General features: G+C 49.4%; 1 protein-coding gene across 1 annotated transcript in view; it reads left to right on the forward strand.

Moving 5' to 3' along the window:
* Positions 1-13,487, forward strand: part of Adamts14 (ADAM metallopeptidase with thrombospondin type 1 motif, 14) — a 63,930-nt gene that overhangs the window by 19,457 nt on the left and 30,986 nt on the right. Inside the window, exons 3-4 of the mRNA XM_013017063.1 lie at positions 1,239-1,395; positions 5,338-5,528. Of these exons, the coding sequence (XP_012872517.1) occupies positions 1,239-1,395; positions 5,338-5,528 (348 nt within the window). The remainder of the gene's footprint in view (positions 1-1,238; positions 1,396-5,337; positions 5,529-13,487) is intronic.

Here is a 13,487-nt window from a genome sequence, read left to right on the forward strand (position 1 = left end):
TTTTCTTTTTGCTTATGTGGTGCTGAGGAATCGAACCCAGGGCCTCATGCATGCAAGGCAAGCGTTCTACCACTGAGCCACCTTCCCAGCCCCTAGCCTGGATCTTGATGCATACATATCCCTCAGAACCACCTCTAGATGCCTGATCACACCTGTCATAGCGCCAGGCAGGATATGCCTTCTCCTTGACCCCTCTAGAAGTCCATCAACTCACAGCCAAAGGCTGGGCCTGACTTACTTGTCTCCCCTGGCCCAGGGCACATGGCAGGTATACTTTGAGCCAATTTTAACGAGCACATCAGGACTTTTGCAAGCTGTGGAAAAGTGCCTAAGCGTGCAGGTCCTATATCACAGTGATGCTGTCATCTTCCCTGGAGGGGTCCTCAGCCTCTTCACCAGGTCTGTGATGGGGAACAGAAGGCAGCCTCTTAGTTGTGTGATCCAAAGTGATGTTTTTCAGTTCCATCAACAAACATGAAGAGACGTGACCAGGGATGGCTGTTGCTGGGGGTGGGTGTTTAGAGGTCTCAGAGCAGGCTGAGCTGGGGTAGTGGGTGGAATTGAGCTGTTTTTAAGTGACTGCTTTTTTTTTTTTTTAAGAAGTTCCAATGGAGTGGATCTGGTGAGCTCATAAAAACTTCCCTCAGGCCCTGCTATGTGTTCACAGCTGCCTACCTAGTGCCTGCTAATGCAGTGGCCACTCAATAGACGTTTGTTGAATGAATGAACCAGTTCCACAGCTCTTTATTTATTAAATATTGCCTGCTATTTTCCATGCAGTGTGGTAGGTGGGTTGGCATTCTACTTTATAGAGATGATGTGGGCAGGCTTGTGTCTACGCGTACGTAGGCACATGTAGACTAACGCACATCTATTTATGTTCCATTGCCCCCCCTTGATTATTTTCTTCATTGGTGGCTTACAAGACATTTTTGGGGAGGTTTGGCCAAAGTTACCTATTTTTATAAGCAAGGCCAAACACATGATCGTTTTGAAAGGAATATTTTGATGCAGACAAAATGGGATTGAAAGCAGTGAGCTGAGCCTCCCTTTCTCTTCCCTTCATTCTTCTGCCTGAGAACTTGCTAGAATCCCAGGGTTCCCAAGGGTGGAACCCTAGGCCCTGGAGGAAGAGCCACATGTGTGTGGTCACATATATTTACATTTGCCTGTCCTGTGCTATGTACTCATTCCTCCCCCTCTCCCCCTGCTTTCTCTTGCTCACCACATCCCTGCAGGCAGGTCTCATCCGTACAGACAGCACTGACTACTTCATTGAACCTCTGCAGCGGGGACAGCAGGAGAAGGAGGCCAGTGGGAGGACCCACGTGGTATACCGCAGGGAAGCTGTCCGGCGGGAGTGGGCAGAGCCTCACGGGGACCTTCACAATGAAGGTAGGTAGTGGGCAGAAGCTACTTTTGTCCACGTTTCTTGGGTAACTTTTGACATTGAGCTTTCAGTGCTTGGCCTCAAGTGTACTCATCTGCAAAAAGAGCTTGGGTAACACAGCACTGTAAAGCAGAATAGTCTCAACAGGGCTACTATAACTGGCGGGAGCAGAGGCTAGAGGACCACAAAAGTCCTGAACCATAGTCCTCAGGGCTCCAGTGACTCCTGGGACAGAGGGAAGGAAGGTTCAGTCTTGATGTCAAGGTTATCTCTGAGCTGAAGCAGAGGCTAGAATGACTACTGCTGGTTCTTCCCCCCTAGAAATCAAATGTACATTGTTGGAGTCTCAGCAAGGAGGTTTGTTAAGGCTGTTGTGGGAAGTTGTGTGGTGTCCAGGCAGCCTGGGACCCAATGGATCATCTTTTTTGTTTGTTTGTTTGTGTGTCAGTCATAGGGCTTGAACTCAAGGCCTGGGTGCTGTCCCTGAGCATTTGTACTCAAAGCTAGCACTACCTCTGTGAGCCACAGCACCACTTCTGGTTTTCTGGTGGCTAACTGGAGATAAGAGTCTCACAGACTTTCCTGTCTGTGCTGGCTTTGAACCAGGATCCCCAGATCTCAGCCTCTTGAGTAGTTAGGATTATAGACGTGAGCCACCAGCATCTGGATCCCAATGGATCACCTTTATAGCTTGCCTCTGATTCTGTCTACTCTGTGACCTGAGGCAGGGACCTTAACATCTCTGAGTCTCATGTCCCCAGCCAGTAAAGTGTGGGTAGTAAGGGTCTACCTGTTAAGGCCACTTTGTCTTGATGAGGGTGTATAGCAAACTTCCAGTGTGGCACATGACGTATAGTAGGGGCTTGATAACTGGGAGTTATTGGGGGTAGCTATGGGCCATTAGAGGGGCTATGTGCCTGGTGGCCAGCACAGGGGTTCATATCCTGGCAGACCGTGGATGAGTGAAGGAAACAGGGTCAGTGACAGGTGCTGGCTTTGGGCCAGCTTCATAAGCAGACTTAACTTTGTCACGAGGCCCCTTTGAATAAGAGGCAATGACGAGGGCTGGGTGGAATCTGGTCCTGAGTGGACACACCCTATGCCAGGGCCCTGCAGGGCTGGGCCTCTTCGGAAGGAATGCCTGGAAGCTGGGTGTCCCCTATACAGTTACCTCCCTTGGAACTCAAGCAGTGGAGGGGGCTGAAGTGCTGGGGGTGGATGCAAAAGGTTGGGAGAGGACTCAGAGGATGGGGGTGGCTTCAGGAGCTGGCTGGTGTTGGGCACTGTCCCTTCCACATGACTGAGAGATTGATATGCCTCCCACTGGGCCTGAGCACTGTCCCTGAGCTTGAGCCACCAGTGCCCAGCACAAAAGACCTTTTTGATCTCTCTTTTGGGGGAGAGGTCCTGGAGGAATTGTGGTCTTTTGAGGTAGGGCCCTAGGGAACTCTGGGCCCCTGACCATGAGCTTGGAGGTGGACTCTTCATCTGGCCACACAGATGATAGCTGGGGAGCTAAGCACTTGCAATTGGAGTCTAGGGAAAATATGGCAGACAGTCTGTGTTTCAAAGCACTTGGATGAAGCTCCTGTGTGCCAGCCTGTATGGGGCTGGGGCTTGTCCATCTATGGTCCCTTATCAAAAACACAATCAAAATCTTTTTCTTTTTTGTCTGTTGTGGGGCTTGAACTCTGTACCTGAGCACGGTCTCTCAGCTCTTCAGGGCAAGGCTAGGGCTCTACCACTTGAGCCACAGCTCCACTTCCTGTTCTCTGGTGGTTAATTGGACATAAGAGTTTCACGGACTTTCCTGCCCTGGCTGGCTTTGAAACGTGATCCTTAGATCTCAGCCTCCTTAATAGCTAGGATTATAGGCGTGAGCCACCATTGCCCAGCTGGAAGACTTTCTTTAACATGGTACCTCTGGCTGAAGGCAGCAGGGGTGGGGGTGGGGAGAGCAGCCTGGAGGGGGATATGCTGGCCTTTGAGAGTCCCACTCATCCTGGGCTCCCATCTCTGCTTGGCCCCATCCTGTTCATCTCTTTATCTCCTGGTCTTGAACACCCTGACCACTCCCTCCAGGCTGCAGGTCCTGGAGGACAGATATCAAGGGGTCGCCTCACCTTACTGCCCTTCTCCCCATAAGGATGTCTAGTTTGTCTGGGGGAAATTTGGGCAGTACAGAGACTCCACCATACAGCTTGCTAGCTGAGCTGTGTCAGTGGAGGGGCTGCCTGACCCTGGGCTCTGTTGTGAAGGGCTTCTGTGTCTACTGTGAACTGGGGCTGGAGAACACTTGTCCTCTTGACACTCAGGTACAGCTTCAGTGGCTGTTTCCCGAATGGAGCATAAATGTACACATACACTCATCCCCACATACACAGCAAGTACACAAGCAATCCCTGCGTACCCTACGCTCTCATCCCTACTCATCTACACCTTACCCCCATTTGTTTCCCCACACATATTCACATTCACCCCACATCCGCATTCACCTATGTTTGTGTTAACACACCTCACACGCACTCACACACATCACTGGGCCTCAAAGAAGAGGTGATGAGAGATGGAGCCCATCTCAGTGCAGAGCTCAGACTCCAGATGTAAACTGCTGTATACGAGGTCCTCAAGTGTTCCCTTAAACCCTGCCTTGGCCTCAAGCTGTGTTCTGAATTTCCCTCTACGGGTCCCCCTCCCCCGCCTCCCATTCTACCCAGGCTTGCTCCTTACTTCCCCCCTGCCTCTCCTAAGAAGAGAACTAGGTGTGAACAGGGCCCGCGCTCCTATAGCTAGAGCTCTGGCTCTCAGCCAGCCTGGGGCTCAGGGCTGCTACTACTGATATGGTGGTAGTGATTTCTTTTGAAGACTTGAGAAAAAACAACCCCAAACAAAACAAACCATTTTAACAGTTTTTAAGTATGCAATTTGGGGATATTGTGGTGTTATTTCACTTTATCTGTATCTAATTCCGGGACATTTCCATTGCCCCATAAAACTCTTTGTACCCATTAGCAATCCCTTCCTTTTCCCTTCCCCGCCCTTAGTCAGCTTCCTATTCCTGTAGATTTCCTATCCAGAATGTTTCCTCTAAATGGAATCATGTAATGTGAATTGTTAGCCACTGGCTTCTTCTTAGTGTGTTTCAAAGTTCACATGATGGCATGCCATTTTTATGACACAGTAATATTGTACCACCTGTTAGTTGTCTATTCCTCTATATAGATATTCATATTCAGGTGGCTCCTGTATTGGGGCTATGGTGATCATGCTATAGGTGATCACAATACTTACGGTGAATGCTCGCACCTGTGTTTCTTGGGAACGTATGCTCTGTTCCCATGGGGATAGACCTAGGAGTGGAATCCTTGGGTCATGTGGTGACTTGTCATTCAAGGTTTTAGGGCAGTGCCAACGGTTTCTTCAAGGCAGCATCATCATTTTCCATTCACTTGGGGTTTCTAGAGTGGGTTCCTTCCCCTCAAATCCCCTCAGGTGCTGAGAGGGAATTCTAGGTGAGCCCTAATAGGGTGTGGTAACGGAGGAGGGAAATTGTGCCATTAATCACTGTGGAACTTAGATGAGTCAGGTGACCGCTTTGAACCTCCTTTGACAGAGCTGGCAGGGAGGGCTTCTAGAAGTCAGGTTTAGTGTTCTACTGCTACTGTAGCCAGCTTCTGCTTACAGGCTGACGTGACTGTTATTTACTCTCCTGTTCCATGGGGAGAGCCCTTGCCCCTTGCTCTCCTCAATGAGCAACCTTCCTCTTTTCTCCCAGGGATTTGTCTGAGCTGTGGGCTCACCACTGAAGCTGTCATGTCCAAAAGGTTTCAGAATTCACATGTTTGGATTAGGGTGCTCAGTTGGCAAAGTCTAAGTAAAGGGACACTTCATCTGTATGTGGCTACCATCAAATTCTTATTATGTCTCCCTTCCTGTCTTGGTTCCAGCCTTTGGCCTGGGTGACCTTCCCAACCTGCTAGGCCTGGTTGGGGAGCAGCTGGGTGACACAGAGCGGAAGCGGCGACACGCCCAGCCAGGCAGCTACAGCATTGAGGTGCTGCTGGCAGTGGACGACTCGGTGGTCCGTTTCCACGGCAGGGAGCACGTGCAGAACTACGTCCTCACCCTCATGAACATTGTGAGTGTCCCTGTGTCCTTGGGGAGGGCGGACACCAGCGCGATGCAGATACACCATCCTGTCCCAGACACGCCAGTTTTTCAAGGAATGTCAGAAATGCAGCTTTCTAAAAATATTTGTTTTAGAAGGTCCTTGTGGAAAATTTAACCCCCCCCCCAGTTTTTAAGTGTTAAAGGAAAGGCCCACCATGAATGCAAACAGAACATAACCACATGCCACATTTGGCCTGTGGGCTCCTGGGCCACCTCTCCCAGCCAAAGGGCAGAGAGGACGGAGAGGAGGGAGAGCAAGAAGGAGGGGGAGGGGAGGGATGGCATAGAGCTAGTGCACACTTGCTCTTCGGGAAGATGCCTGTAACTGGGTGCCTGCCTCTGGGACTCCAGATGGACAGGAGCCAGTCTGGTGAAATGAGACCTTAGGTGAAGATAGCACAGGTTCAGGCCCAATGTTGGGGAGAGGGCAGCATCCCAGGCTCTCTCACAGAAATTCCAGAGGAGAAGGTAGTGAGGAGTTGGGGGTCAGGCCTAGCTCAGTAGAGATGCTGTGGCATCCAGACAGGAAAGAGGTAAGTGATGGCATGAAAGAGCAGATGGCATGTTGGCAGGAGGGGCAGGGCAGGGTCATACAAGTCTGTCTGGAATTTGAGAACTGAGAAGGGATGCGTTGCATATATACATACATGTACACACATTCACACACACACACACACACACACACACACACATGCACACGTGCACATTCATGCACAGGGTGCCCGGAGAATCTGAGTGGTGCCCTTTTTTAGAAAGCTGAAGTTTGTGGCCAACCATGAGCCATTCCTGACCCTCCGGCCAGGGTCCTCGACCTGTTGGAAGAGAATAAAGAAGCTGGTTGACTGCATTCTCATGTAGACTAAAAGATAATTTCAGATTGGTCAGGGCTATGGCAAAATCCCCAGGGTAACACAGACAGGCTTTGGAGGCTCTGATGGACATGACTAATTACAAACTATGTAAAGGAAAATATTAGTGTCTCAGCTGGAGCCCAAGCCCTGACCATGCCCTTCTTGCCTTAGTGACCTGGGAGAAGAGTGACTAACCTAACCTTCTCGAGAATCTCATTCTGTGCTTGTGTTTATTATTATTTCAATTAAAAAATCTGTTTGTGTTTGAGTGCCTGTACTGGGGATTGAATTCAGGGCCTGGGTACTGTCCCTGAGTTTTTGTGCTCAAGGCTGGCACTCAACCACTTGAGCCAAAGCTTCATGTCCAGCTCCCTTTTCTGTGATAGTCTAATTCTGACTGACTGCTCTGTAGGACAAGTTCTGGTCACTAGCAACATGTGGCCGATTCCTATTCCCATAGGTCTGTGGCCAGAGATAAAAGAATTTTCTCTTTCAGTTCCCAAGCAAAAATCCCTGGGCAGGAAGGACTCTGATTGGCATAATTTGGATCATATGACCAATATTTGTACAATCAGTTTTCTAAAGGTAGATGAGGATTAGGGTATAGACATAGGCAGACACTCCCATTTATGTGGAGTACAATGGTTTACCTTCCTGTACCTCTACTTTTTCATAGTGTTGTCTTTTCTTGGATTTATTATTATTTATTTATTAATCTACACTAAATATGTGTAGAATATTTGGAATGTGCATAGCATTGGGTAATATTGTTCAGAGAGAGAGAGAGCTTTATCTTTGTGTATATGTGAGTAAGTTAGTCTTTGAGCCTCTGTAAAGTCCTTTGAGGGGGAGGGACTTTGTCTTACTCTTTTAGAACTCCAACAGCACCCAGCACAGTGTCTGGGACCTGATAGGTGTCTCAGACTGGTGTCTGAGAGAAGCAGGTGGCTGGTGTCCACATTCATGAGCAAAGGAAAAAGCAACAGAGTTCTGTCTGAAATGCTGGCATGGGCAAAAGTGTAGAGGTCAAGATCAGCCTCAGTGACAGAAGCTCCAGGGAAGGGCAGGTTGTCTGGCCCTGACATCTATCTCTGTGTGGATAGATGTGCCTTCTTCCCTTCTTAGAGTCTAACTGGTGGCTTGGGACCTAAGAGGAAAGACTCACTGGTGGAGCTGGCTGAAGAAGAGATGAAGGGAAGGATGGCCATGAATGTGCACATGCCTACCTGCCTGCAGCACTTGACCACCCAGACTCTACAAACCTCAGGCCCAGCCTAGGGCCACACAGCTGAGTCTAATCTCATTGGTCAAGCTGAGAGCTAGGTTGGGCCATAAAGAAAAGAGTAATGGAGATGCCTGGGAGGACTGGGCACCTGGTCCTGCATCCAAAGCTGGGGCTGTGGTGCAGGAGTGTGAGCCAGGCTGGGTGGCAGTTCCAGGCTGCATCTCGTTGGACAACTATAAACATTTTTGTCCATGGTTTCTGCCCCTCCTCCCTGGGCTAGCAATAATGGTACTGTCCATCTTGCAACCAGATATCCTTTCTGATCTTGCCAGGCCAGCCCTGGCCCCGGAAATCAGGATCAGATGTGGTCACAGGCAGATGGGCAGGAGCAAAGAGACACCCTTTTCATTGGCTTTGTGGAGTCTCCAGGGGAATCTGTGCTCCATGAAGACAGATGCCTCACACAATGGACAGGAAGAGCTGAGGGTCTCCTGGGTAGGAGAGGCCATCCGCTGCCCATCCGCTCACCATCTGTCTGGTTGTCCTCTGTGCCCAGGAAGCTATAGCCCCTTCGACTTACCCCAGTGTCCAATGCAACAGTTTCTTAAAGTACCATCCATCCTGGTGCTGTGAGCTCCCCTCATAGGAGCTGGGCCCACCTATGAAGCTCTGCCTCAACTGAACCCATCCCAGGCCCTAGATAATTTTCAGAAAAAGATGAAATCATAACTTGCCTACAAAATTAAAATGCTAACAGTGGTCTGATGAGGTCTGTGCCCAGGAGAGGTAAGGGAAAGTATGAATGCGTTGAGGGCTGTCCTGTCTTCCAGGTTTCATTTGCACTAATTTGAAGATGTACTGTAAAAGTAAACTTAGATTTTTTCCCCCTCATTTCTTTCCTCACTTATCTTTTTCTGCATCAGTTTATCCATGTTACAGGGTCACTTTCCCTAAAATACTTTCAAATCTCAGAACCAGAAAACCATCTAAGACTTTAAAATTATTACTATTTTTAACTTAATTACTTTTTTAAAAATTGTAACAGTACTGGAACTTGAACTCTGGGCCTCTCACTTCCTCTCAGCTTTTTCACTCATGACTGATAATCTACAACTTGAACTGCCTCTCCACGTGGGGCTTTTTTGCTGGCTAAGAGTCTCTAGGTTTTGTTCACCTAGGCTAGCTCTGTACTGATCTTCAGATTTCAGCTTCATGAGTAGCTAGAATTACAGGTATGAGCCCGCAGTCCCTGGCCATCTGAGAGCTTTGAAACACGTGGAGAAGTTATTTCAAGCATTTAGTGAGCACCTTTTGGGTGCCTGTTATTGTAGACAGATTTGTTTCCATTCTAGAAGCTTTGCTCTGACAGCAAAAACAAGCCTCAGCCCCTTGGAATATCAGGGACTCATGAAGATGCTGCTGGAGGGGTTTAGAGGAGGTGGCCATCCTGTAGATGGGACTAGAGGAAGGTTTTCTGGATAGGGCTAGAGGCAGATGAGACAGCCTTGGGGAAAAGGGCTTAGGTGAGGACCTAGCAGGCGGATGTGGAGGGCTGTGCATACAGGATGACTGAGGCAGATCAGGCTCTGCAGGGGCAGGTGACTACCTGTGGCAGAAAAGCCCATAGGATGGTGGCATGGGCTCTTTTCTAAGGATATAGGAGGAACAGTTTTGGATGATGGTTCCTCAGGTAGACTGAAGGAGGAGAGGACAGACAGGAGGCCGGTGGAGGCTGGGATGGGCCAGTGGAAAGGCTCTCATGTCTGCCAGGGAGCTGAGCAGTTTACAGATGGCTTGAACCCCTTTGGCTGTCCATCCCTGATGCCTCCATGGCTTGGAATTGCTAAGCAACTTGCTCAGAGTCCACCAGCCCCTAAGTAACAGAGTCAGACTTTGACTCCATATTTGCCTGATTACAAAATTTATGCTCTGTACCCTTCCACTGCCTCTGTTACAGAATGTGAGGACAAGCAGCTAGGGGGACTTGGGGCAGAGGGGGAGAAAGGAAGACCCTGGTTTGCAGCTGGGAGATGGAAAGAATGGTTTGACTTTTCAGGAAAGTATCTGCCTAACATGGGTCTGATGGAGCACAGACTCTGTGCCAGACCCTACTCCAAGTGCTCCACATCTGCCCTCACCTTCGTCATCCTGTCTCCACAAGGTATATTTCCTCCTCACCATAGGTGAGTGCAGGGAGCTCAGAGGGGTGAACTCATGGGGCAGCAGGAAGTGCAGAGCTCCAGGTGTCTCTGATTACACACAGGCAGGCCAACTTGGGGCATAAAGGCTGCTGCGTTTTGCAAGTAGGTCATGGGGGATAAAAGCTGAGCATTGTGAATGTGTGAAAGGGACTCTGTTGGGCTGGGCGGGTCCATGCCTGTGCTCTCTGGAGCTACTCTGCACAAACAACCTGAGTATGATGGGGACTGAGCAGCTTGAACCCCATGGAACAGCCGGGGCCAGCCCACAGGCTCCATGGAGACTTGAAGAAGTGTGCTGGTTAACAGGCAGTGGACATACCAGGGTTACATGGTCATGAACTTCGGCAGAGGAAATGAGGAAGGATACTCAACATCCTCAGCCTTACTCTGCCCCAAGAGAAGCTATAGCCTCCAAGCCTCTCTGTCTGTGGAGGCAGATCCTTCTAGACTAGCACGCAATGGAGCCTAGTCCCCTGGCCAGATCTATGTTACAACAGGACCCAGGCCTGATTACTCTATGGTAGGTCAGCCTGAATACCAAGGTGAGCATGATCTCAAGCTGTGGCAGCAGTGGATTACTGATGTCTATCTAGTCACACCAAACACCCTCACTTTGGATAGGAAAACTGATGCTGAGCCCTCACACCAAGAGAGCTTGACCGCAGAGCCTCTTGGGGGTTGAACAAAGGAAGGGTTTCTTGTGATTGTTGCTGGGCTGTGTTGCTATTGACCAGGGAGACCTACCTCCACACACCTTTGGACTCAAGAAAGACTTTTTTTTGTGATCAAAAAGTCAAATGCACGGATATCAGGAGGAGAATGTGTGATACAGGTTCCAGAAAGTGCTAAGCAGGGGGTTCAGCCTTTCTTCCTACTTCTCCTGGTGAGTGTCTCCTTCCTTGCCCAGTCGCCTGGCTCCTGGTTGATTTTCTGCTTTCTCAATCCATCCTTTTCCTCATCGTCTTTGCTGTTCCTTTCTTCATAGGCCACCCATATTCAGGACCCAGGAGCGTGAGGTTCATCTCTCCAGCTCCTCTGGCTGTCCTCAGCTCACCTCCATGGAGCATGGGCACCTCTACCAGTGCAGCCCATCTTCTCCAAAACACTGTGAAATTGACTGGATCATAAGGATCAGTCTGTGTTCCTACCCTTTCTGAAGGGATAGGGTATACTTCTGAGGATGAGGAGACAACTTAAGGAATACATTGTGTTGCTAAGACAGAATGGCAAGATGTTCATGGCCAGGACTGGCCTGCAGTCCAGGTTCCAAAGTTAAGGTTTAGTCTGCTTCCTGCTGATACTTCTTTCAGCCAAGTCAGGCCTTGGGCTGAAGAAAAGGACTTGTCCTTCCTCCTTTGAGCTGTGAACTGTCCTTATCTTCTGTTGCCCCAGCCCAGAAACTGGTTCTGAACAGCAGCTGAGCATAAATGGCGGGGAGAGGAAGGGCCTTGAACAAGTGTCTTAATCTCTCTAAACTTTGGATTTCTTATCTGTGAAATGGGACTAACTCTGCTTTGTAAGCTGGTCTTGAAGTTGTGTTTAAAGCCCTCACACAGTGCCTGACACACAGAAGGCACTCAGAGAGCAGCTTGTTTTACCTCCAACTCCAGCACTTTCTACCTGTCCTATTTGCTGCTTTGTCTCCCCTTGGCCAGGATCCTGACCTTTGCTTGTTTTTCTGGTATACACCCAGTGGCTATCTCAGGCCAATGTGTGATGTCAAACTCTAAACCTAGGGGTCCTGGCAGAGGTGACCTTGAACTTGGCTAAGAGATGAGAAGCAAGGGTACCAGACACACTGTTCTTTCGGCTCTGTGGGTGTGTCTTGTCATCCTGCCTTGCTCCCAATCACAGGAAGCAATTCCTGATCACCCCAGAGCTGATTCCCTAGCATCCCCTCTAACATTTGGGTTGTAGCCACAAAAGGCTGCCAGGGCCAAGATTTGGGTGACAGCCAGGCTAGAGAGCCTGTCAGGAAAACCCACAGATGTACCCCAGAGGGTTTGAGGTCCTATGCTTCCCAGATAGGCACATCTCCTGACTGTGGTGCTCTGTGCTTGGTGGCCTTTGATATTCCATCCAACATGGCAGCCCTGTACAGCCATTTCCCTGGCCTGCTTCTCTGCAAAGCCACAAGGCAGTTCCAGCCAAGTCAAAGCTACTGAGATCTCCACTGGAGGGTCAAGCTGGGAAGGGTATGTGCAGAGAAGGATTGGACCAACGAGCTTAGAATGGCAGGGCCAACTCCATCTCCCAAATGACCAGAGATGGCAACCATTGGAACAAGGCCCGCTGAGATCTTGATGAGTGAATTTGATCTTCTAAGTGATGGACAGAGATGAGTACTATTGTTCCTCAGCATCCTTGGGGGATTGGTTCTAAGACCCCTATAAGTATGAATATCTATGGATGCATAAATATCCTATGTAATCCATATGGTTCTCTGGCACTCTGAGTCATCTCGAGATTAATGTGGTACTTGATGCAATATAGTTATTGCATGTAATAACTATGTAGATAGTTATTAGACTGTATTGTTTAGTAAATAATAGCAAGAAAGAGTATACATGTTCAATATAGACAACTTTGTTCTATAGATTTTCAGCACATGATTGGTTGAGCCCATGGATGCAGGGCTGACTGATGCAGAGAGCCTGGGCTCTAGCAGATGCCTGCCCCGTGATTCATATCTTCTCTGTAGACAAGCATTGGGTTTAACATGGGTACCTGTGGTACACAAAAGAGGCTAGGAACCACTCTTGGTGTGCTCTCAAAGTGATACTGAAAAATCTCAACACTAGGCTCAGGTCCTTGGTCTCTAGGGTCTTGAAGAATGAGTCAGCAGACACAGAGGGAGGAGTAAAATGGCAAAGGTTTATTGAAGAAAAGACTCAGAGGGGTCCTAGGGTAAGGCACCTCCAGGGATGTGTGGTACAGGGGTTAATAAGATGTCTGTAGGAGAGAGCAATGTGACTCTCAAGATCATTGGACATCCTCTGCACCCTGTCAGTGTCCAGACCCCATCAGAGGCTCCAAGAAGCCCAGACAAGCTCTTCATGTGTTGTACAGCCACTCTAATTAGATGCCCTATCCAGCATACGCCTCCAGGTCCAATGAGTCCACTGTTTATGTGCAAGTCTTTCAAGGACAATGGGCCATGATATGCTGCCCATGCGTCCGCATATGTGACTGCTCGTGGCCATGGTGATGTGTTATCTAAGGGACTTCATATAGGACTGCTAATGGCGATGGTGTGAACCTCTATGGGAGGGGGCCTTTCCCATGTTTTCCTAGCCAGACTCTTTTTCTGTTTTCCAAAGCACATTGGAGGACTCCTCCTCCCAACACTGGCCATGTCCCTGTGTGGAAGGAAGGCTGCAGCCTGGCATTGGGGGTGGTGGGAGGCCAGGTTGTTTAAGTCACTTTGCTGCAGGGCATCCTCAGGCAGCTAGGGAGCATGGGTGTGGGGCATGTAGGGCTGAGTGGACCTGCAGTCTTCCTGGGCCAAGCCTTCCTTGAGACTTGGGTGTGGGCATGTAGGCTGAGGAGGAAATCGTCTTTGTGCTGTGGAGCACTTTGTTCCCTGTGAAGTCTTGCTTTGCTGGGGGAGGAGAGGGGGGAGGGCTGGACCCTTGTGCCTGTGGGTCTAT

Source organism: Dipodomys ordii, unplaced genomic scaffold (genome assembly GCF_000151885.1).
Source record: "Dipodomys ordii isolate 6190 unplaced genomic scaffold, Dord_2.0 Scaffold34, whole genome shotgun sequence".
Lineage (NCBI taxonomy): Eukaryota > Metazoa > Chordata > Mammalia > Rodentia > Heteromyidae > Dipodomys > Dipodomys ordii.